At 51.3% G+C, this 25,212-nt stretch overlaps 1 protein-coding gene across 2 annotated transcripts; it reads left to right on the top strand.

Annotated features, from left to right (window-relative positions):
• The first annotated feature begins 3,349 nt into the window (after positions 1-3,349).
• Positions 3,350-24,904, top strand: RXRG (retinoid X receptor gamma). 2 transcript variants are annotated; one of them, XM_068416865.1, is made up of 10 exons: positions 3,350-3,737; positions 13,181-13,440; positions 16,585-16,729; positions 17,419-17,598; positions 20,841-21,001; positions 21,738-21,867; positions 22,477-22,609; positions 23,379-23,470; positions 23,713-23,818; positions 24,665-24,904. In XM_068416865.1, the coding sequence occupies exons 1-10, from the start codon at positions 3,689-3,691 to the stop codon at positions 24,810-24,812; spliced, it is 1,404 nt and encodes a 467-aa protein (XP_068272966.1). In that variant the 5' UTR covers positions 3,350-3,688; the 3' UTR covers positions 24,813-24,904. The 2 variants fall into 2 exon arrangements, with proteins under 2 accessions (XP_068272966.1, XP_068272967.1); XM_068416866.1 differs by lacking the exon at positions 17,419-17,598.
• The last annotated feature ends 308 nt before the right edge of the window (positions 24,905-25,212 follow it).

Raw genomic sequence — 25,212 nt, 5'->3', positions numbered from 1 at the left:
GCAGATCAATAAAAATAATTCCCCACTAAAACTTCATTAGTGTGGAATTAAAGCTGCTGAGATCCCGTGTGGTCAGTAGGAATTAACGCTGCAACTAAATCTCAGCGTGCTTGGTGCTTAAAATGCAAAGCCGCTTCATTGCTTACACCTCCCTGTCCCAGTGCTGCTGGGGCTGAACTGGCCGTGCAGCCGGCTCTGCTCCCGCTCTGCCCCACGGCTGGTGAGGGCACAGCCCTCTCGTCCAGCCTGGGGGCAAGGGACAAGCCAGGCTGGGATGGTGGCAAGATGCAACTCAAGCAGGTGGAAGCAAAACTGTTGTGCAAGGGTGGATTTGTCGCTCCAAACAGTGGCTCAGTTCTGAGTGCTGGTGGGTGCTTGGGGCTGGGGGTAGGTGGCCTTGCTGTGTTTCTGCGAGGTGGTGGACAGATGATGGGAAAGGTCTCTGGGTGGGTGCTGCACAGGCAGGCTTCCTGTTGTGCCAGCGCTTTCCCTGACGCTGGATTGGAGAAATATCCCTCCGGCAGGCTGCATGTGGAGCTGCACAAAGTCTCTCTCTTCTGTGGAGGTCTTGGATCTTATTGGGGGGGTGTGTGAAAATCACTTCTTTCAGAAGCAGATCATTTGTTGAGGTTTTTGATTGAAAAATGTTTCTTTCAGTCTTGTTACAGAGAAAAAAAGTTGCCCTGCTGAGAAATCCAATTTTCTATCCAAAGATTGACACAAGCCACCTTGCAGCTGGCTCCTCTGCAGCGCCCTGGGTCTCTGCCTGCGGGGCCTTGGGGCATCTCTGCCTCGTGCCTGGGTCTTGCCTCCTGCCCCTAACAAGGATCCCCAGTGTAGCTGATAAAGGACACCACCAGAGGCAAAGCCAGCATTATCCTGAAAGAGCAAACTTTGCCTACAGGTTAGAAATCCCTTTGGCTGCCAGTGACCTGATGCCATTGGGTTAGTGCAAGGTGGAGAGGGTTTTGGAGGGACCCATGGGTGCATGAGGGCATGGCCAGGTGAGTGTGGGGCAGCACCCACTGGAACAGGAGCTGAACATACAGCTCCTGAACCTGGCTGTAGCCATGAGCACTCAAAGGAGGGCTGGCCCTTGCCGAGGGTGTTCGGTGGGGGTGTCCTTGTACATAGAGGTGGTGGCAGGGGAGGACACAAGCTGGGCTGAAGAGGGACGTAGCACCACACAGTTAGATGCTGCTGTGTTATGCTCTTGTAGTTGTTAGCAAACCCTCCGGTCTCCCTTCCCCAGAGCTCGTGGCCTGTGAGCAGGATGTGTAAGCATGCTGCTCGGCTGCCTCTCCTCCTCTGACACAGTTCTGCAGTGCCATTTATGTTTGTGCAATAAAACAAATGAGATGTAAAAGGTGGCCAGATAGAAAATACGAGAAAGATCTCTTCTGTTTGCATTCCCCCTGCTAGACTGCAGTTGCTTGCTTTTTGCCTCAGTAGAACCTACTCTGAATACTGATATCTTTTTTTTTTTCTTCTTTCTTTTTTCCCCTTTTGAACTGTGAGAAAAAACAGTGCATATATACCTGGGCCACAGCTAATGGGCTATGCAGAATACTGATACTGTTGCCTGCAAACCTCCTTGCTCCTGACACCAGTCTGGTTATCTATTTGTTCTGCTGCATGGAGATGCACTCCCAAATGTTAGGCTCCTGTGCCCAGATAAACTCCAAGTCCTGGAGCTGCTCTGATGCACCTGCTACCCATAGAGCTGTGTGTCCATGGTATGGTATCCTCCTGATATTGCACATTATCAGGTGCTCACAAACAGATACAGAGCAGAAATGGGAGGAAACCAAATCACCTTTTAAAAATAACATTAAAATTATTAATATGAGGGAGGGGGGAAAAACCAACACCTTCACTTGCTTAAACTCTGTGGCTAGAGAGAGATGGGTATGGCAATGTCTGGGAGCGAAGCAAGAAGCAGAGCTACCAAGGGTAACCTTTCCTTCTCCCGCACATGCAGTACCTCCGGGCTGACAGCACCTCAGTGAGCACCCGCGGGAGCTGCGGCTGGGCGCTGGGAAGCAGCTCTGTGCTGTAGTGCGTGCCTTCCCCTTGTAGCACGCTTAGTGCCAGAGGGCAGCATGGGCCCTCAGGTCACCTGGAGGGGCCAAGAGCCAGCAGGCCCTTGAAGGATGCCAAACATCCTGATCTGCTGTTCCTCCCTCTTTTTGCCTCGCTGCTCACGTGGCATGCTCCCCATCCTGTACCTGGGGGTGGCTCATGGTCTCCCTGGGAAGGCAGAGCCCCTTGCTAGCCCAATGCCCCCTTTCTCTGCCACGCGGATGGTGCCAGTGGCAGGGCTACAACCTACCTTCTTCTCCAACACGGCCCTGAATGGGAGTCAGTGCAGACCTTGGTCTCTGCTTGCTTTACGGCCTCAGGCAAAATTCCTCCCTCCTCCATTCCTTCGAGGTGACTTCACCCCAGGTCACCCAGATCAGAAACCAGCAGCAGTGGGCTGTGCTGTTGCCTGCATCCCTGCCTCTCCCCACAATTGCAGCAGTTGGAAAGGGGCTTGCTGGGCAGGGAACTGGGGTTGCTGCCCCTCCAGAGTGCCAGTCACTGGCACGCATGTGGAGACTGCATGTGGCTTTGCCACGCTGTGGCAACTGGCTGCTTGTTGCTGCTTGTTTCTGCCCGTACTTCATGGTCACGGTGGGTGGGCATTGAGTTCATGTGTTGGATGTACGTATGGGACTGTCTCTGCAGCCTACTGTGTTCTGCTGCCGTGGCTGTGAACGCTTCACTGACTGTACACGGCACAGATTAAGCCTCTGGGCTCTGTCCTATGTCCCTACCTCTTCTCATCCCATACAACTTCAGCAACTGGCTAATGATGCCTTTTTGGGGTGGTTTGGGGTTTTTTTTGGGCCACTTCGAATGCGTTTAGGGAGGGGAGTTGAGCTTCCAGCTTTATCAGCCCCAGGAAGGTCCTGGTCCTCCTCAGCCCTGGCTGTGTTTCCTAGGGGTGACTGCAGTCTGGCACCGCAGGGTCCATGGCTTGACTCCAGGAGCACGGCCGAGGCGAGGCTTGGTGTGGGACGGGAGCGCAGAGCTCCCTGCCCCGCACAGCTCTAGTCCCAAAGCGCTGGGCTGGTTGCACGTGGGCTCCTCTCCTGTCTGTCAGCCAGCCCATCCCCAGGGCACCAGCCCCTCCGGGCGAGGGTTGGCCCTTTGCGTGTCCGGAAGGCACCTCCACGTGGCTGGGGCTAGTATAATTAATAAACTGCATCGAGTCTTCACTGGTGGAAAAGCAAAGCACTCCCTCCTTCCCCACGACGCTCCTCCCCTAAACAACTTAACCTCCCCTCCCCTCCCAATTTCTGATCTATACCAGAGCAGTCATGCATTGACCGGCGTCTTACCCGGGTGATTATGCTCCCCGGCCGGTTTGCCGTGAACTCGCAGGGAGCCGTGACAGCTGAGCGCAGGAGCCAGCGCTGAGCGGTGGAGAACAAGAGCATGTCTCATCCCGGCGAGCAGCTGCTGCCGGCGTGAAGCGAGGATGAGGCCCCGGGAGGAGGCAGCTGCCCCGGCACCCTCCGAGAGCCCCTGCCCCTGCGGAGCCATGTCCCGACCCCGGCGGGCTGTACCGTGCGCCGGGCAGCTTTGAAGTTAGAGGAGGCAGTGGTGTTTGAAAAGGCAAGAGATGAACTGAAGATTAAACATGTATGGGAATTATCCTCACTTCATTAAGTTTCCTGCGGGCTTTGGCAGTGAGTATTTTACGTGCGTTTGCAATCTGTGCCTTCTGGGTGAGGTGGAGGAGCTGATCCCACAGCAGGAGTGCGGGGAGGGGTAAAGGGAGTTTAAAAACACGTTTAACCTAGCTCGTGTGTGGCTGTAACCTACGATGCCTCTGTGCTTATGATTGATGCTGTCCTGTGGTTACATGTGCTGTGAACTTCAGCAGAGCCAAACCAAGCTGCCTGGAATGATGCTGGCTTGAGTCAAACCACGACCGCTCTGAAGTTTAGTATATGCGATTTGAGGGATGCGTGTGTGTGAGGGACCGAATCTGTTCATTGAAAGAACAGGACTAACCAAACAAGTATCTTTCCAGTTGCATTTTTATTGTTATTGGAGGAAAAAAAATTACTTTTAAAACATAAAACACCCGCCAAGAAAATCTAAAGAGGGATTTTTCCTTGCCCAGTGGCTGTCTCCTGCCCTTGTGACACAGATACCACCATAATAGCATGAAGCTGTGTCAGATTAGCCAAATGAGGCTGCACAGCGAGACAGGGGGCTGCGAGGGGCTGCGGCTGCGAGCTGCAATAGCCCCGCACAGCCGCGAGCGAGCCCCAGTTGCAGAAACCAGAAGCGCTTTTGGGAAACGGGCTTTGTGGTTACTGGGGCTCACTCATTACTTTTATCTGAAGTCATTGCCCTTGTCCTAACATGGGGGACGTGTAAGGGGAGTGGGCTGAGGAGGTGTGGAGTGCTCCCCACTCGAGGCAGGGAGCGGGCGGGTTGGAGCGCTTGGCTGCAAGGGGCTGGGAGCACCCACGTGTTGGCTGCTGGCAAAACACTGATGCCGCTCCAGGGAAGTTAAAGTGCATTGTTGCTTGTGGATGTGCAAAGTCTTAGTATCTCTGGGAAATTCCTCAAGTTGTTCCCAGCCCTTGAGGGTGGGTAAATGCCTCCAGGACTCACTCTGGAGGCCCCAGGGCTGTATACATCAATCTTTTATTTCTCTGCTAGAGAGGAGGTTTGTGCAGACATCGGATTGCACATGGGATGTTCCAGCTATGTGCATATTTTTTTCCCTTGCTGTTGCACCAGATGCTCACCTCTGGTAATTCTCCAACTCCAGAAAAGTCATTGGTATTGCATCAAGTCATCCCAGAGTTTCACAAGCGTTCAACTTTCCAAAATACCTTTTTTAGGCAGTTTCTGCAGGAAGAATCTATTGCTTACTGGTGTGTTTAAGGAGCAAGCAAAGACATGCCAGACTCTTTCCTATTGCTGCAATGAGAGTGAAACAATGGAAGTGTTATTTGTGTTTAATTTGTTGAGTATTACAAATTTACAAGGAAGCAAAAGAAAAGTGACATTCAAACTGATCTTCGTAGGAACCAGGCACAGATCCCTGTAGAGACAGGGGTCACAGCACTCAGCAGAGCCTTTGGGAGATTTCTAGGAGAGGAAATTGGTAGTAGTAGGAGCAGAGGTATTTCTGCTCCACCAATGAAGGTGAAGGCACTGTTCTCCAGCCCACCAACAGTTCAATACACTGGGACTTTAACTTTCGTTTCAAAGTATGTTTAACTGGTGTTTTAACCTGCTTCTAACTTGGTTTAGAAACACAGAAGAGTTTTCTGCAGGTGAACTGCTGACAGAGATGCAAAAGCACTGGCCAAGTTTTGTTCTGGCTGCTTTAAAACAGTCACTCTGGCCTGTCCTGTGCTCCGTGGACACTATAGAACTGCAGGTCACCGCTCACATCCACATTGCCCTCTAAGCTGGAAGGCTTCCATGCTCCTGAGGTAGCTTGAGGGGTCTGGGGGCCTGCAGGTGGTGTGGGGCCTGCCTCTCCCTGGGTTGTTAGGTCTGTAGAGGGGGATTTCTGGCTGTTTGAGAAGGCAATTGCTGCTCTGGCCAGACAACTTTAGGGCCCATGAGCTGTGTGAGAGGACATTTTGGCTTTGAGAGGGATGAAGCAGGATGGATCATGGTGACCATTGATGGGAGGGTGGTGTAGCAGCTTCCCACTGCCTTGGGATGCTCACCCCAGAGCCCATGCAGGCAACCTGCATCTCTGGCAGATCTGCAATATGTTCATTACCTTTGCTGCTCCCCCCTCCCTTAAAAATAGCTATGAAACTGTTCCTTGTCCTGCTTGTGCTGTCACCATGAAGGGGGACATCAGGAGGGTGGAAAAGGGCAGTGTCCACACTAGGCTGTCAGCTTGTTGCACTCGTTGTTGGAGGGCAGAGTTACGGTGATGTGGCTGCTCCTGTTCGGCATGTCTGGCTCTTATTGTGTTCAGATTTCCTTTAGCTCTGAAATTCTGGGCTTCATTTTGAGCGTAACAGCAGAAGAATATGTATTTGCTTTCTTCTTTTTTGCTTTCAAGTAACTGTTATGTATGCTTTATCTTAATTTTATCTGCATTCAGGGTAGAAATAAGGTACACGTTTTTGATGGTGCATATAACTGTCACTTTGTTCTTAAGTGTATGAATAACACTATTGAATTTGCCTGAGAATGTGCATACACAAATTGGTAATAACCTCATCATTTGTGCTGAGAAAAGGACAGTCTGACTCTGAAGTGTTACAGACGAGTTTGTAGAGTAGCAGGGAAAGTTCAGGTGAGTCATCCTTACACATCTAAAGCAGATGTGCACTAAGGCAGATAGATTTGCCTTCACAGCCTGGGCTATAGGAGCAAGGAGAGGGCTTCAAAATGTGTTTTTATTCTCCAGAAGGATGCATTTCATCCGGAGTCCAGCTCTCAGGGCAAGGAAAGATGCTGCCCTGGCTGTCTTCTCTCTCCGAGCACTCTCTGGCACAGTTGGTTGGGGACAAGAACTAACTTGGCTCCTCCACAAAGTCTCTTTTATTAGTATTCATGTAACTTGGCCTGTGGCCACACCACCTCCGGCTGCAATCTTGTCAGCTCTCCCAAGCAAAGCAGGGTTAGGCCAGGTCGTTTGGGGGATAGGGAGAGTTGCAGAGGAAAACCCAGGCTGTGCCTGGAGTGGGGCTGCTGCCCAGCTGTTTGACACCTTTTCACCTGTGATGGTCCCAGGTTTTGTGACCTATAGGGTGCTCTTTCCCTGGGTTCCCTTTCCCCAGCTTGCCGTGTCTGTACCTGTAAGTGCTGATGTGAAGATGGCAGAGGGCTCTTTGACCCAGCAAAGGTGTGAGAAAAATCCAGTGACTGGGCAACTCCTGCAGCTAGGGAAATGCATAATTTTATTTATTTATTTATTTTTAGAGTAGGAGACACTTTTCTTCAGTTGCCTGGGGCAGCCACAGACCCTGCAGCCTATGGGATCCTTTCTGATGGGGACCTGTAGCCTCTCCAAGAGTTTAAGGACCACTGCAGAAATTTGTGCGTGTTTTTTCCTGGTGGATGCTGTGCTGGAGATCCTGCTGGTCAGGTGGGAAATCTGATCAGACAATCATGAAAAACCCTTGAGGCGTCAAATTCAACAACTTTTATTTCTTTGGGGATAAGAAACTTTATCCAACTCTTGTATGTAACTGTGGTCACCAGAGGGATGTGATACCTTGTTAGGGTGCGTGAATTCAGCTTGCAGTTCTTATTTTAATTATCTGACAAGCAGTTGCTAAAGGAGTCTTTGGTTGGCAAGATCACCATAGCCACAGAGTTACCCTGTAATGTGTGGTTCCTGTCAAAGTCATGATAAAACCTGTGTAGCTTCTGTGGATTTTCCTCCTCCTTTCCCTCCTTCCTTAGCTTGGCTTCCTGGGGCGGAGAATACTGCAGGTGTGTCTTGTCCAAATGTCCCTGGACATATTAAGCGATTGACTCACTGTCCAATTTCAGTCAAATCAGACCAAGATCTCAAAATAGCATCTGATGCTGAGCCTACACCAAAGCAGGTGAAAGTCTTGTGTGCTTCCAGACCTCAGCTCCTTGTGGTCCAGGTTTTGGGTGGCCCCTCTTTGCAAGGGCAGCACAGGCGCATTACCCGAAAGGGGAGGGAGCAACTCTTCCCACCACCCAGAGAGCTGAGCGGAACTTTCTCCTGCCCTGTGCAGATCCCTGTTGCGGAAGCCCCTGCTCGCACATGTGCCAGCACACCTCCAAAAAATGTTTGCTCCTCTGCGATGTTAGCTGTCAGGGGAAGGCTGCATTATTTATTCACTTGGAGTTGAGCAGGAAGATGGAAGGACAGAGGTTACTGGACCTTAAAAGCAAGGCAGAAACAATAACCTTTCTGGAGGATATTAGCATGGCGATCTGTACTGCCTGTGGAAATATGCTTGGACAGTTAAAAATATCACCAGAAAGGGAATGGTTTTTTAATTTAGCTTCCATGTATTAAACAAAAACTACTTCTGCAGTCATAGCAGCAAAACTGTTTGATTCCAGTTAACATGGGTTCCCTGCTACATAACTGCATCCAATTTCAAGGGTGTTTCTCCCAGGTATTTCCTCATGAAGGTCGTCCCCAAGGACGAGCTGCCTGCCAAGCTGTACCTCCCACGCATGCACATGCTCCTCTGCTGAAATCAGCCCTTCTCTGCACGTCTCTTCCCACTTCTTGGTGCTCTCTGATCTGCGGAGGATGAAGTATCTGAAAAGTTCTGCTACTCATATGCCAGGCAGGGCCACTTGCACCTTTAATTGTTCATGCCAAAGAAATGAACCCCTTCTGAGTCCTCAGAAGCACAAGCATGGTTTTCATTATTTGGAGAGTTTGTTCCATCTTTTGATTCTCTCTGACATTAAAAACAAAACTGTGAAGGTTGAAAGTATCATAATCTCTAGACTTGCCAGGGATCTGCAGGTCTTGGGAGGCAGGATCGCTTTAGGCCTTAGCTGAAGAAAGATGCCGGTGTTTAACACTGATACCTTTCCTCTCAAGGCTTTGCTAGGTGTTAGAGCTGAAGGGACGTTAACCAAAGCAGACTTCCAACCCATGTTGGTTAAATAGGCAGCGTATGTAGGACTTGGATGTTTCTGGTCTCTCTGCGTTCTCATTCCACTTTCTGCCATTATTTGGGTGAAAATCAAGACAGCTTTATTGGCTGCAGGCTGGACACCGTTCTTCCCACTGCCTTGGCCGAGGTGTTTGTGGTTGGTTGTGCGCTCTTGCAGGTTGTCTGTGCTTCCATGTCTGGCCCAGCTTTACCTGTGAAGTGCTCACAGCACAGAGGTATCCAAGCTGGCCTTATTGAGCTAGTGTTGGTCCCGGACCAGTTTAGCTGTGTTAGCCCAGACCTGGCTGTTTAGCATTGGTGGGGTGGATCTGGAGCTCTGTGCTCTGCAGGTGCATCTGTGGGACACCTACACATCTGCTGTGAGGTACACAGGGTTCATCAATTCCCAGTTTTGTGAGGCTGTTCATGTGAGTTTCTCACCCCTGGACTAGGATTTTGCTGAGATGGAGGTGAAATCCAGATGGAAGTGGAGTATCAAAGCTTTGTGTCCTTGCTTGGCTTCAGTGGCTGGTGGGTGAATGTAACACTGTTGCTTGTGTCCTCAAGGGCGCTGTTTTTAAAATGCAGAGAACCGAGTGGTTCTTAGGGCCTTCCCTCATTATTTTTTCTAATGTCAGCAGAGTTGTCTGTGCTGACATTGGATGTGATCCTTATTCTGAATGCTAAAGTAACAGGATGGACGTTGTCTATGCACACTTCCAATCCACGGCTGCTCTCTGCAGCAAGTGATGTGGTGTGTTTGCAGAGGCAGTTTGAAACAGCAAAGCACCCAGAAGCAAGTTTATTCTTTTTAAACTTTGCTTTCTACAAAGAGAAGGCCAATGTGTGTGTGTGTCTGTACAAGAGAGCTCGGGGAGGGTTGATTGAGGCACTGGGTTCTCTGGACACTGCATGTTTGTAATGGAGACATCAGAGAATCCACACGAGGCAGTTCCTTCCTGTTCGCTCTTCCTGTACTCCTCCAGGAGAGAAATAAATACAATATCAGGCTCCCCTGAACCTCTCTTCAGGACACTACCTGTCCAAGCATTGATGTGGTAGAGGGAGGCAGGGGAGAAAGACATAAACAGCCCCATTTGTGGGGCTGGTCTTGAACCTGGAGTAGGTGGTTAAAAGCGGTAGCCAGCCCTGATGCTTGTTGCAGGGTCTCTGTCGGTCTCCCCCAGCAGACGTGGGGGACGTGGGCAGTGCGGGAGCTGCCCTGGGTGCTCGCGGGCAGGGGCTGTGCCAGCCGCAGAGCCCTCGCCTCCCGACGCAGGCCTGTCCCCCGCTCCGTGGGGCCCCACCGCAGCTGGCTGAATCCCCGGCGTCGCGTGTCACCTCGCATTACCTGACAGACAGACTCCGGCCCTGCTTTGGCCTGTGTAAATGTCACCTGTGCCGAGTGCCGCTGGAGAGGCGGAGGCGGCCGGCTGTGGCTGGCATGCAGGGCTCAGTCCCGTCTCCCCACTTCCCCCTGCTCTGTCCCAGAGCTGCTTCCCCACTGCAGAGCAGCTCCTTGCTGGTCCTGTTCTGCTGCCACGCTGATGTTTCTGTTCATCCCGCAAATGATGGGAGCAAATACCTCAAGGAAAGCCACGCCATCCCTGCGAGCCCACAGTCTTCCTGGTTGCTCTCCGTTGGGAGATGCATGGCAGTTTTCAGCCAAAATGAATCAGACCTGCAATCTCTGCTGCTTGCGCTGTCCAAGCCAGCCTGGCTCCTTTAGACTGAAACAACTTCGAGGGTACTCAGCTCAGGTAATAAGTAACCCCAGTGTCGAGGATGCTTTGGCATGGCTCTTCCTGCACACCTTCTGCCAGCTGTGCAAATTGTTCCTTACATAAGCTGATGGCCTGGTAGCAGTCACGTCTTACATCCCTCTCGGAGCACTCCAGCCTGAAAATGAGAAGCTGAGAGGAGTATTTCCCCAGGTGCATTTCTGCTCCCTCGGGGACTGACTTGGCAAACTCATCCCAGGGAGGGACTGGAAGTCAAAGTTTGGACCACCTTGCAGGAGTGCTTTGCTTTGCTTTTTGTTTGTTTGTTTCTGCTTTTCTAAATGGGGTTTGTATTACAGTTTATAACATGGATAAAATCGTTCGTTGGTAAATGGAAAGTTAACACTGCTGGTTTTGACCAACGGGTTTGTCACGGCCTGGCAGGACAGCACGGCCAGGCACTGTGGAAACAAGCCTGTTAAGTCTGATTTGTTCATCAGGCTCTGGGAGAGCCTGGCTTTACACCTGTGTGCTCTGCAGTAGATATTTTGAGTTATCATCCATCTCCACCAGCAAACACTCTTCCATGCATTCATGTTTCCTCCTTGGTGTCTCATTGCTGGGGTAAGAGAGGTAGGCACAAACCTTCCAGGCTTCCTGGCTTCAAGCTGTGATCCCATCCTGGGGGCTAGGGCATTCCCCTGGCCATAGCCCTTGAACAGTTGCCCTTTGGCATAGGCACAAGCACACCATGGGGCTTGCCCTAGCAAGCAGTCTCCTTGGGTGAAAGCCTTGCTCTGGGTCCTTACGAAACTTAGAGCCTTCCTAATGGAGAAACTCAGTTGTGACAGTGTTTCTGTAAGGTCCGGTGTAAATGCAAACAGTTAAATGACTCTCCTGGGAGTCTTTTCTTATTGGTTTAAATCTTCTGCATGATACTTTCAAAATATGCCCTTTTCTACGTTAATGGAAAAGGATGAAGAATCGTTCCTCTCCTCAGCTCTCCTGATGTGATAGATTTCTGCCCAGTCTCCCCTTCAGTGGCTTATTTTCCAAGCTGAAGAATCCTCAAAGGCCATGTTGTTTATCTAGTTGTTTAAAGAGGCATAAAAACAATTTCTGTATAAGTCCCTGCTACAGATGCTGGGGAGGACTGCGTGCTATGGTACCAGGCTGCTCGCAGGTGATGAAAAATGCATTTGCTTTTCTCTGAAGCTGATAATGGCACGAGTCAAAATGCTGCTCTTAAGTCCCAGAAACAACCTCTGTGAGCTCAGCATTTAGGTAAGGCAAGGGCCAGGCAAACAGCACATCTTCTGGCCGCTGCTAAAGGCTCTCCTGGCAGCTGTCTCTGGCATGAAAGGCTTTTGCGCTTGGAAGCCATTACAAGGTAGGGATTTTGCTGTCTACTAACAGAAGACAGGCTGTGTCCCCTGCATTGCTGTCTCCATGGTGGTGATAGGGGGATGTGGGGGGACTCCAGCAGCAGGAAGGAGCCCTGTGCCTGGCTCTGCCTCCAGACCGCCTTGCTGCCTCCAAGGCTTCGGCTGTTGTCATTGAGCTGGCTTCCTCTTGCTGCACATCTCTTTCCCACTGGGAGAATTGATCCAAACAGCCAAAGCAGGAATTGACAAAGACCTTTTCTCCCCCTCCCTCTGCAGAATTAAGTCTGAAGTGGGTTGATAACAGCGAATCGAGTCCTCCTTGACTCTGACAAATGTCTTTAATGTTATTCAGCAAGCTGACCTTTTCCCGTCTTTATTGTGCATCTTCCCTTTGAATCAGATTTGATTGTTACTTCAGGTAAAATAACAAACACTGTCACGTAAATAACTTTGCAATAATGTTAAAAGGAAGAAAAAAAACCCAAACAAACAAAACACCAAAGCGCTGCCTTACTTGCAAATGCAATGGGAACGAGCATCCTCTGTGCCAGCCATGGAAAACCAACTGCGTGACCTTCCCAGACAACATCTTTGCCTTGCTACTCCAGGGAATGATCTCCTGTGTTGAAAGACTAACAGAGAAACAATGGTTCATTGAAATGTTAACGACAGCTAATGTTAACTGGGGTTGGTAAATTCTAGGGGAGGGAGAAAAGGTCATATAAATCCTTAAAGTACAGCTAGATACATAACCCATTGGGACTGGTGGGTATTTGATGCCCGGATACCCTCTGAATATTTGAGATTAGTCTTGTAGAAGACAACAACAGTTTCTGTCCTGCATTCCTTCAGCTCCTCCTGAAGATGCTGGCGTCAAGCTTTGAGAGCTGGAGGAATGTGTGAAATAGCATGGTGGAGAGGTAAGTGGGTGGAAGGGGGAAGAGCTGAGCCATGGGAAGAGGAAGAGGAGCCTGCTGAGCACGATGCCTGAGCCATTGCAGGGAGCAAAGGTGCTTCATAAGACATGGGGAGTATTTAGGGTTTGCAGCCTGGTCAATAGGGATTTCATGGTTTCAGATGTGCGCTCTCTCTAGAGCTGGCTGGGACAACAGAAGTGGGACCTCAGGGAATAGTTCAGAGAAAACTAGCCTGAGGCAGGCAGGCAGCGGTGCCTTCTTCCAAGTCAGCTGAGGCACCGAAGCAGTGAAGGAAAGTTTGATTATCTTCGTAGTATGTTTTGTTGCTGTATATAACTCTGTTTCCTGTACCATAACCGACGTTCTGCTCTTTCTCTTTATTGCATAAGGCACGTTTGCTGGTTGGCTTTGAGCCTTGGCCAGCACCTAAGATGACACAACCAAGGCTGGACAGCTGATCGCTGTACAGCTAGCCTCACTCATAGTGTGCTTAATCTTTCTGCTTCTCCCTGTAGATTCCCCTGTTCACGCCAGCTCCACATCTGTGAGCCCATCGTCAAGCCTTTCCACGGGAAATTCGGTGGACGGGCACCACAACTACCTCGAGGCCCCCGCAAACGCCTCCCGGGTGCTCCCGTCCCCCATGAACGCAATCGGGTCTCCAGTGAACGCGCTGGGCTCACCATACAGAGTCATCGCCTCCTCCATCGGCTCACACCCCGTCGCTCTGTCCTCAGCCCCGGGCATGAATTTTGTGACACACGCCAGTCCACAGGTAGGTTAACGTGCCACTTGCTTTGCTACGATTCGTGGTGCTCAGAGACTGGGGTACAGCCCAAGAACTTGAGGGGTGGCTGGTAGGATCTGGTGTGTTTTGGCCACTTAGGGAGATCGGCTGTAAAGAACAACTTCCAGCACGTGAATCTTTCTGCATCAGTCCCCATGGCACAGACACAAAGGAGACACCTGTATGTATTTCAAAATCCCTTCACAGTGAGGGGAGAGAGCTAATTCCTAGTTTTTTTCTCTACCGTGGGTGCAATTGAGTTCCCCTCCACTGCACCTATTGCAGTGTATATAGTTACGGTACGTGGAAATAATCAGGATAGCCAAGGGCAGCAGCACGTGAAGCGTTCCCCTTCCTCCTGCAAAGGGATGTCTGCTTTGTTTCATTATTTGGAAAGCAGGCAGACTTTCTAGAAAGAGACAAATGTTAACGCTAAATGCCAGCTACATACCCTGTGTTGCACATAAACTTGCCTGAAGAAAAATGAAGCGCTCCTGTCCTTAACTGCCTGAGCTCATTCACGTGCTGAGCTCCCTCCAGACAGGGAGGAGACCCAGGGGTTGGTGCCTCCACAGAACCATGGACGGCCTGGGAGCCTCCCGGGCTGGCACTGTGGAGCAGGGACAGGAACACACTGTCCGGCATGGCTGGGACCAAGGTGGCAATGTAGGATTTTGATTGTGTGTTGAAATGCTCTGGGAGTGCAGATCTAAGTGGAAATTCTGCCTTTTACTAACAAGACTTCGTGGTTTTATTAGTGGGACCTGAAGGTAGGGAGTTCTCAAGAGCCTCATGGCTCCTGCTGAGAGAAGCAGCAAGGAGATGGTCCCTGCGCCCTCTCTGACCCAGACCCTGCTGCCCAGTCTCCATGGTCTGTCTGAAGATCTTCCTAGTGCCTGCCACCTGAGCTGGGAGAGGATGGTGTAGGGAGGCCCCTGAAGATCTCTGACAGAGTATAAGGGTGATTTGGCAGGTTTGGGTTACGTTTCACCAGCAACCTCAGCTCCTGCATGAGTGTGGGCTGTCTGCAGTGGGCGTGCTGGGCATCCTTCCTCCCCTCACACCACCCGACTGTTCCCATCGACCTGACAATATTTGTGCCCGTGGCATCCAGGGCAAGTACTTTGTGGTGGTGGAGCTGGTGGCAGCGTTGGCTGTGTAGAAACCTTTCCTTTGGGGCTGGAGATGCTCCGGGAAGCGGTTTCCCCAATCCAGGCACCACGCCAAGTTCCCAGCTCTGAGGAACAGGTTTCATTTGTGTTGCCTCTAATGCAAGGAGACAGCTGGGCCTTGGGGATTCGGCAAGGAGGCTGCTAATGGATTTGGGTTCAAGCAGTTGTCCCAGATATTGTACATGATTGCACTTAACCTGCAGGAGTCAACCTCTGAAGACACTGATGGCTAAAACTGCCCTGTTTCTCCCCCCACATACACCCTCTCTCCCTGTTATTGTCTCAAAGTGCATCCAGAGAGAAAGAAAAGGTGGTACCTGAGCTCTGAATAACATTTTAAACCATAAAAAGTTCCTCCTGGCTCAGCATCTTGTGAAGACAAAGTTTCCAGGATAAAAAAAAAATTGTGGCTGGGCACTTGTGGGGAGGAAGGGGGTGATTTCTCTTTTTCTTGGACCAAGTTTGGGTTTTGAAGCATCAGGATTTACAGCTGCCCAGTGCCTGGGCTGGGTCTCTGCTGGGGAGAGGAATCTCTGGGTAATTTTTTCCTATGCGCTTTTATTTTCCAGTGCAGCAAAACAAGTGGGCTCCTAACGTGGCAATTTTTGCTGGATAATTTGTATTTTCAATGTTATCAGACTGTTGAAGCTTTGAAAATGAAGGGACAAGGGTGAGAGAAGATGAAAACAGGCTTCATCTTGTTTTTCTAACGACAGGTCCAAAAATCCCAATGGGATGAACTCTTCTTGTTCTTTGCTGAAATTCCCTTTGGAAATTATATTTTTTTAATGGGAAATAGGCAGTTTCTTGGAGCAAACGGAGAACTTGCAACAATATGCATGAAACAACGTGCATGAAATCTAGTAGTTTAGATATCATGGAGACTGTAGTGAAAGCTGTAGCTGGATTTTCATCCAAAGCCTTGTTTTCTGTCCCTACTTCTGCCCTCTTGCTGGGAAGATGAAATTTAGCTGATAAATTGGGGCAGCTGTTAAAAAGCAGCTCAGTGATGAAGAAACCATCCCCAGCCCTCAAAGCATGGCAATGGGGAAGATGATTAGATGGTGGTTTTGGAGAGAACGTTGCTCTGCCCAGACAGCTTTTGACAAGATGTGCTCAATGGCCCTTAGTCCTCACTGCCCTGCCGACAGCAGCGCGAAAGCAAATAGCAATAAAACGAAGCCCTGGGCAACATCAGGCTTTGGTCTCTAATCGGTGTCGGTTTGTAACCTTTAACTTGCAGCAGCCATGAGCAACTCCCGGGGATCTCAGCTGGGGGCTCTGGGCTGTTTGCCTGCATCTCACTGCAGCTGGTTTTAGATGCTCAGCCTGCTCCCATTTTATTTATTTTTTTAATCTGGCAACCTTGAATCTGCTCTGTTCTCCAGCCAGTGCTAGTCTTTGGTCACCCAGGGAGTGACCAAGATGGCCATGTTTTCATGCACTTATGCAGATTTGCATATCCTGAGGCAGGGAAGCTAACCCACTTATCACTTTTTTTTTGCAACGTCATTACAACTTCCCCAGCCATGCAGCAGTGCAGGTTTAAATGCCACAAATCACCTGGCTGCTTCCTTACTAAGCTGTTAATGCTGGAGGCAGTCGGTGATCAGCACCCTGCAATGAAGCAGGCAGGATCCCACCAGCGCTGTTGCTTGGAGGCTGTAGCTGAGCAGCTGAGGGTTGCTGCCTGCTCTTTTCCAGCTCTGCTTAGCCCTGGCTTTGGTTACAGCATCAGGGCAGGGTGGGAGGCAATATCTGCTACAGGGCATCTGCTTAAACCCCTCCAGCTGGATTCACCAGAGGATGTCTGCCTGCCCATGGCAGCCCCGTGGAGTTCCTGGGGATAAGCTTGTGGGATGAGCCCAGCAGGGGAGGGGCGTCAGCTCACTTTGGGGTTGGTTTCATTGAGGTATGAGTCTCAACCCTCTAATCTGCCTTGTGTCTTCTGCTTCTGCAGCTCAACATCCTGAACAATGTCAGCAGCTCGGAGGACGTCAAGCCCTTGCCGGGTCTTCCGGGGATTGGGAACATGAATTATCCTTCTACAAGCCCAGGATCCTTAGCCAAACACATCTGTGCCATCTGTGGGGACAGGTCCTCAGGTAGGAGGTTTTCTTCCTTGAGGAAGGCTTAGTGCAATGAAAACTCCCCCGATGCTCTGGAGTGAGCTTGTGCAGGAGTGAACACTGTGGAGGCTCGCTGGGGCCACACTGGCGTTGCAGGATTCGTAGCTGGGTCTGGTTTACCCAAGGGCAGGCTGTCTGTGTTGCAGATCAGTTGTGCTATGCCCAAAAAAGGACAAACCCGAACGCCATGCACTTCTCCCTTATGAGTATAATCTCATTTTGTTTTGTACCTGTTTATCAAAGGTAAATACATCAAAATCACTGTGTTCTTATTTACCTGTGCTTTGTGTTAGCTGGGCTTTGGCTGTGCCTGGGTTTTCTCTCCTACCCCTGAGACCTGCAGCCTGGCTGTGCCTTGCAGACCTCCTCCATATCAGTGCACCCCGTTTGCTACCTATGGCTTTTCTGCACTTGCATCGCAGCTAAGATGTGGCTCCACATCCTCCCCCTGGGGTGCAGTCCCTCCTTATCACAGGAAGGCGGCAGTCCTACAGTTTGACTGCTGCTGGTCACTATTCCTGCCAAGAGCCACTAAAGCCAAGTCAGGCCAGCTAAGGTGATACCCTGCAGCCAGTTTTTTCACCTTTGGGGTTAGTTTGAGCTCTTCCATGCTGGAGGGAAGGGCAGGTGCCTGCCTGCCCACTGATGGCCTCCCCTCTCCTCAGGGAAGCACTATGGGGTATACAGCTGTGAGGGCTGCAAAGGCTTCTTTAAGAGGACAATCCGGAAGGACCTGATCTATACCTGCCGTGACAACAAGGACTGCCTCATAGACAAGCGCCAACGCAACCGCTGCCAGTACTGCCGCTATCAGAAGTGCCTCGCAATGGGGATGAAGAGGGAAGGTATGTGCGGGCTGGTGGAAGGAATGGGCTTATAGAAATTTTCCTTACATTCATTGGGGTAAATCTGGCTCTTGGTGGCCCTCCAAGGCTGGACCATTCCAAAAACCCACACTGACAGCTTCAGGGCATTTTTGACCTCATTTTGTAAAGGAAATGAGACTGATGGGGAAACTACTGCACTGTATTTTTCTTCCCATCCCACCTAAACACACATACTGGTGACTGTTGAGCTTATTAACCACTTCTGACCCAAGCTTGCCTTTAGTTAGTGGCCCTTAATGGCCTGGACCCCTGTAAACCTTCGTGCCCGACAGTGCGGAGTCCTGCAGCCTGCTTGTCTCCTGTGTGAACAGCAGCCTCCTTGTTTGTTTTCAGCTTGCTGGCTTCATTTGTCACCTAACTCTTGCACTGAAAGATAAGGGTGATTTATTTCTACCTTTCATTTTGTAGTTCTATGTCTTTTCCACTATTAACCTCACGTTTGAGGACGGGCTGTGGTACGGCTCACATCCTGTGGTGGTTTTGTGCTGCAGGAAAGAGCTGTATGGAAGCAGTTCGTGCAGCCTCTTCCATACTCCACATACACTCACTGCAGCCCCCAAAGGACTGTGTTTCTGGTCCAGACCACCTAAGGTGTTGATCTGGAGTAAGGATCCAACCTGAGGCAATTGGACTTAAGGAGGGATTTTGCACTGACTTGAAGGAAATCTCCAAGAGTTGCTGAGGGTGACATGTGTGGTGGGTCCTGCAGCCCTACTTCTCTGCCACACAGCTCTTGGAGAGTGCAAAGGCCTTTGTAAAAGCCACCACCGAGTGAATCTCTGCTGCAGGGAAAGGCAAGCCCAGCGGCGTGGGTATTTATCTGTACACCTCTGCTCCCTGCAGCTAGCCTGCTCCCTTGGAGGAGCAAGGACCACTGAGCTGTATTGTCTTCCCAGTTGTACTGACAGATGCAAGGTCAGGTAGTGACAACTAGCACAGCTTTTAAGCTGCTTTGTTCCAAGATAAAATAACTGTGCAGCCTCCAGGGTTGAATGGCAGCAGGCAGCGTAGCTGTCCCTTTTGGAGGCCACACTGTCCCCCTGCAGAGCATGCAAGTTGCTCCCTGTGCAGGAGGTCAGACAGTGCAGGGCAGAGCCTGGGGAGGAAGCTGGAACGCTGGGCAGAGGCTGAGGCTCTTCCCATTCCCTCTAGCATCATCAGTGCTGTGCTTTCTCAACCAGGTAGGGCAGTGGGGGACCACGAAACGCCAAGCTTGAATCAAAAACCTAATCCCAGGCACAGCTCTCCCTTCCTGCTGGGTGCAAAGTGGTTCAGAGGACCAAGGTGTCAACACAACTTCCCTTTGCAGGGCATGAAAATTTAAACCCCAGGATCCTGGTGGATCCTGCAGGGGTTTGGCTGCAATAATCACTGGAGCTTTCCGGGAGCTGCAGAAACTGGGGACAGATTGCAGCTTGAACAAGGAATCCTGGATGAGTTCGGGGGCTGAGTGATGGGACTGGTATTTCCTTGGCGTGCTCTTTCTTCCACCAAGATTTTGATGACTTTAGAAAGACTTCCCTGGCTTCTTCCTGTCCATTGCCTTAAAGAGGACAAATGCTTCTTCCCCCAGCTGGCTCGCACATATGTGCATCCCGTGTTTCCCTCCCTCGCCAGCGCCAGACTGGATGCCCCACTGAGCCATCTCCTTGGGTGCTGCCAGTTTCCCAGCAGCTGGGCAGGGCTGGGAAGCACATCCTCCAGGCTGGGAGAAACACAGTGAAGTGCTGAGCATTGCAAAGTGGTCCTGAGTCTCAGTGCTGAGGAACCTCCCGTGGTTTGGCCCTTCCCCTGAAAGCACCCTAACATAAGCTGGGGTAAGGCAAGGCTGGTGCAAGGGCTTATTTCCTGACACCACGGAAAACAGCAGCGCTATAAAGGCAAATGAGAAAGAAATCTTCTGATCCAAGTATCAGACCTAAAGGCTTGTCACACCCTTCTTCCAGCAGCACTTACCTAATTGAGGGGATGGGGATCAAATTCTCCCACGGGCTTGTCGTGAGCTGTGGGCTTGCTGAGCTGGTCCCTTCCTTGGTGTCCTCTGGTGCCTATGCAGGTCCCCTCTGCTCTTGAAGGACTCCTTATCCCTTGACCTTGGTGATTTTCCCACTCCTCTGGGGATACTGACTGCCTGGTGCTTAGCTAATGGGTGCATTGATGTATGCGTGGCAGGGGGCAGCTTTGCTGCCAGCTTCTCCCTCACTGAACCTTTCATTTCAGGTGTAGGAATGCCTACAGCTCAGTACAGGCTGTCCTTTGAGACCAGGCCAGCTGCCTGCCTGTCCCTTAGGGGTTATGGGACACTTTGGGCCCCTGCCCATGCTCCTGCGAGGGAGTGATGCTAGCAGGACTGCAGCAGGGCTGGTGTCTTGGGACGTTTCTCCCCAGTGATGAGCTAAACTGGTGACACCTCCTGGTCACATGCCTTTTTTTTTCCTTTAGCAGGATGTCCTTATTTTCCTCTGTGATTTCTCAAACAAAACCGTGCACCCAGGACTTCTCTTGAGCACAAGGCTTGGCATACCGTGTACACATGTGCTACACTGACCTGTCCTCTGCACATCCAGGGGCCCTGGGAGTTAATAGGGAAGTGCACAGAGATGGGAGAAGAGAGGGAAGGTGTTGGGGCATTCAGAGGTGCTGGGAACTGCTTTGTAGCAGGGTGGGTTGGGAAGAGAGGTGGTGGAGGGAGAGGTGACACCAGGGCTGGGCCAGGCTGGGTAAGCGTTCGCTCAGCAGTGAAGGCAGGCAGCGTGTGGATCCAGCTGGGGGTGAGGGACTGTCCAGCCCTGCTGCTGGATGCTCTGGCTGCTGTGGGACTGTGCGAAGCATGCACCAAGCACAGCAAACCTCAGTGTCTGGGTGCTGGATCCCTCCTGCCTCCTCCAACATCTAGTGACAGCCAAGGCCAGGCTGCCACCTGGAGGTATCAGCTCCTCTTTCCTCTATTCTGGAGCTTTATAACTTGGAAACTACAACCTTTGGTCAAATTTAGAGACCACTGGTCTACAGCAACCCCAAAATTATTGGGGGTAGGATGGGGGCAGCCATTTTAATGGATGTACGTTTGAAATATCCATTTATTTTCTGTTCTCCCCCTCCCAAGGGGGTTTCTCATCCCTCCTCCCAGAGGAAAGGGGACTCACTGTGAGCAAGTAAGTGTTGCTGTGCGTGTAAAGAGCCACATTTCTGTCCTGCAGCTGTGCAGGAGGAGAGGCAGAGGAGCAGGGAGCGGAGTGAGAATGAGGCAGAGTCCACAAGCAGTGGCAGTGAGGACATGCCCGTGGAGAGGATCCTGGAAGCTGAGCTGGCAGTTGAACCCAAGACGGAGGCATACAGCGACGTGAACACAGAGAGCTCGGTAAGGGGCACTGAAATCAGTTGCAGCTTGAGATAAGAGCCTTCGAGGTGTGATTTGAAAAGACAAACCCCATGTGAACAGCTAGCATTTTGCAAGGCGTTTTTGCTTCACACCACCTTAAAATCACCAACAATTTTCTTTAGAAGGCAGTCTGAATGACAACCAGAAAACAGCCTATACGTTATTTTCTAGCATTTTTTTCAGTTCCCTTTGGTTTCAGTGAGTAGATAGGGTGACAGCTGGATGCTGGAGACTCTGAGCCCTGTGCTGGCTTCCACAGTTGCACAGCTGTGGGCGCTGCTTGTCTGCCCCAATGACCAAGACTGTCATGGAGCTGGAACACAGCAGGTTTACTGCTGTGGTTTTACTGGTTTGGATAAAACTGCTGTTCATGCCCATTCAGAGGCTGCTTCATGGCTCTTAGATGTGCCCTGGGGAGCAGGACTGCAGCCTGCCATGCAGTACTTGCTTTGCAAAGAACAGCAAACAAACAGAAAAGTCCAGCAACCAGCTGGTTTGGCTGGTTGTAAAGGGGATAGTAGTAATAAATATCTTCTCTTCTCAACAGTGCACAGCTGAGATTATTGGCAATTTGATCATTTTACTTGTGGTTCTGAGTGTTGTTAACTTGACCCGATACTGTGTGCAGTGCGGACAGTGATGATCAAAGATTTTCACATTGACAAATTCTCCTCTTTTCCTCTGCTCTTTTCCTTTTGATATCACTCTTGATTAGACAAATGACCCTGTCACCAACATATGCCATGCAGCTGACAAGCAGCTCTTCACACTCGTCGAGTGGGCCAAGCGGATCCCCCACTTCTCTGACCTGACGCTGGAGGACCAAGTCATTCTCCTCCGGGCAGGTAACGTTCCCAAAGTGTGGCCTCTGGGCCTATTCCTGGTACCCCTGTCCCTTCTCTGGGCTGTGTGCTGTGCCAGCCAGGCTGGATGGGGAATGGGAGATCCTGAACTGATCCATCCCTACTGTCACAGGGTGAGCAACCCATCCTGAGCCATGATGAGTGGTTGGCAGAGCCTTGGATGGGGCAGTGGAATCTGCTGTTTGTTCCCCTCTTCATGCAGACATGCAGGAGGGCTGGGGGAGAGTGAATAAATGTCTTGTTAATGCAATTCCTATAACTGCAGAACTGACTATGTGTGGGGCACATTAGCATGTAATGGGCAAAATGATATAAGGGCATTGCTATTGCAAGGAATATGGTTTTTCAGGAGGGAAAACTAGCATCTTTCCCCCCTTTTTTTTTTCTTTGTTGTTGGCACTGAGTCTTTTTCTGCACCTTCCTTGCTGCTGGTCAGGGGTTGCCACCCCTTGCAGCGTTGGCTGGGTGCAGTTGGTACCTGGGGTCCCATCTCTTCTGTGAGCTGAGTCTGAAACCAGCTCTCCTGCTCCACGTGGGACTGATTATTCTTTTTGCTGAACTGCCTCGTGTCCTGCACACCTCCTCTTGCAGGCTGGAACGAGCTGCTCATTGCCTCTTTCTCCCATCGCTCCGTGTCGGTGCAAGACGGCATCCTTCTGGCCACGGGCTTGCACGTGCACCGCAGCAGTGCTCACAGTGCTGGTGTGGGCTCCATATTTGACAGGTACGTGGCTCGTTTCTGTTATCCCCTATCAGTGGCGGCCAGGCTGGCTCTGTCACTCCCCTCTGGAAGGGAGACGTGACCTTAGTGAGAACTACAGCAAACCTGTGGTGATTTGGGGTAGAACTAGCTTAGAATGAGGAGGGGGCACTTGACTGGCTTAAAAACTAAGAATGGGATGAAAGCACCTTGGAAAGGGGTTTGCAGCTGCAGCAGCAGGTCCTTAGTTGGGTGTGCAGGGGGAGGAATGCTTCTCTGCCTTGTCTCTGTTTGCCGTAACTGGATCTAGAGCTAATACTGATCAGCAAAAGCCTTAGCTGGCGAAGCCTTAAACCCCAGCTTGCTCATGTAACGACTGCACGTCTTGTCCGTGCTGTGCCTGCTCCGTGCCTGGCAGGACACTGCGTTGCCACTCTGACACAACTGGCGTGCGTAAGGGTGGTGCCCGTGTGTCGCACAGTGAAACGTGGAGAAAAACCCAATGTGGTTTTCCCCAGCTGAATACAAATTGCTCTCCATAGTCCAAACAGAGCATAGAGAGCACGTGCTGAGCAAAGTGAGAATGGGAGTGAATTTGATGCTCAGGTCCATGAACGCTGCTGATGCACATGCAGAAGAGCAGTGTGTGGCGTGGCTGTCCCTCAAAGCTGCCTCTTCCTGCAGAGAGGAATTGGGGGTGTTCCCAGTGCCTGTCCCAGATGCTTTTCAGCCCCCAGCCTTGCTGTCCATACCTGTCTCTCATTGTCTGCCCACCCATGTCCCCCACATGCAGGGTTTTGACAGAGCTGGTGTCCAAAATGAAGGACATGCAGATGGATAAGTCGGAGCTGGGGTGCCTGCGAGCCATTGTCCTGTTCAACCCCGGTAAGTCTGAGGCCTGGGGCAGTCCCAGATGACACGCACACCCTCTGGGCCATGGCAGGTCACAGGCAGGAGGGCTGTGGCAGTGAGCATCAGGACTGCAGACAGATCTATCCCAGTTCCCGGGTGCGTGACTAAAGGGAGCCCTAGTCCTTTCCCACCCACGCACGCAGTCACTCTGCTGACGGTGGAAAGATCTCCTCTGCCGTGATTCTTTCCCTACCTGCATTCTCACCCTCATCCAGATGCCAAGGGTTTGTCCAGCCCCTCAGAAGTGGAGTCGCTGCGGGAGAAGGTCTATGCCACGCTGGAAGCCTACACAAAGCAGAAGTACCCCGAGCAGCCAGGGCGGTGAGTGTCCCTAGGCAAGGCAGGCACCTTTAGGGCAGCACAATTCCCACCCTGGCAAGGGGAGGCTGAGGCAGGGGTGTCTGTGCTAGCTCTGCCTGAGCCACCCTGGGCTGGAGCCTCCGGAGCAAAGCAAGGGCAGGACACCAGCCAAAAAGGCTGGCCTGTCCTCTCCGTGCCCTCACCCTGGGCCAGAGCTTTCAGGGTGCTGGTGAGATGCAATTTTCTTGCTTTTCAATCCAATCCTACCCTCTACTGGCCAAGCTCTTGAAACGCGGGCTGCCGGGTCCTTCCTCACCACCGCCAGGCAAGTGATGAACCCGCAGCATCTTCTGCTGGTTTTGGCTCGGGATGTGACCGCAGCGTGCTGCAAGCGGGAGGTGGGGAGGGGGAGGCAGCCTGCCCCCTGCACCCCCTTGCAGCTGCGCCTCCAAACAGGAGGCAGCGGCTGGCGGAGGCACTGCTGAGGGGTTGTGCACCCTCGCCGGGGACTGGGGATTTGTGAAGGCCGTTTCAAGAAGGATTTAAATGGCACCATGAAGGTGTAAGTCATTAGTTCAAATCTTGGAGGAACATCAGATACATCCAGATTCTATCTTCTTTTTTCTTTTTTTTTTCCTTTTTAATTTTTAAAAATGCTAAATTCTGGTTTGAAAAGATACATATTCCCTTCACACATGCAGAGAGAAATGCTTATTTTGAAAGCATAGAGGAATCTAAGAGAACTCTACAAGGCATGTTTGGGGAGGATTTGGACTCTGCTCTCCTGAGCCCCTGGCTCAGGCTTGGAAACACGTGAGAGAGGGTGGCCAGTGCCTCCTGCACGCCTCTGACTCTGCTCTCTTCCAGGTTTGCCAAACTCCTCCTGCGCCTGCCGGCACTGCGGTCCATCGGGCTGAAGTGCCTGGAGCACCTCTTCTTCTTCAAGCTGATTGGGGACACCCCCATCGACACCTTCCTCATGGAGATGCTGGAGACACCCCTGCAGGTCACTTGAGGGTCTGGCTCCACTCTGGCCGGACCCTGGCCCCCCATGCCCCTGCACAGCCTCCCACCCCTCTGCTCTGGGTCTATGAGAGCTCAAGAGATGTCCTCCACCCTCCGCTCCTCCTCGGTGGGATTGTTGTGGTTTTGTACAGCTGTAAATCACCCCTTCTAACCCTCCCTGGCCTGGCCATGGGGGGTCACAGATCCTCTGACCAGCTAACCATTCCCCTGCCCCCCCTGTACAGATAATTGCTTTAAATTATTTTTTCACTCTCAATAAAAGCCAACAAAACAAATAAAATAATATACGAGAGAGGCACTGACCGGAGCTGGCAGAGCAGTGTTCTCTTTTGCTGCAGTCACAGGTCTGGCTTGGGATGGGGCTGAGGGACCCTCCGGAGACTCTGGGG

The sequence above is a fragment of the Nyctibius grandis genome, chromosome 21, assembly GCF_013368605.1.
Source record: "Nyctibius grandis isolate bNycGra1 chromosome 21, bNycGra1.pri, whole genome shotgun sequence".
NCBI classification, from domain to species: Eukaryota; Metazoa; Chordata; class Aves; order Nyctibiiformes; family Nyctibiidae; genus Nyctibius; species Nyctibius grandis.
Note: the sequence above shows the minus strand (reverse complement) of the source record. Positions and strands in the feature narration are given on the sequence as shown.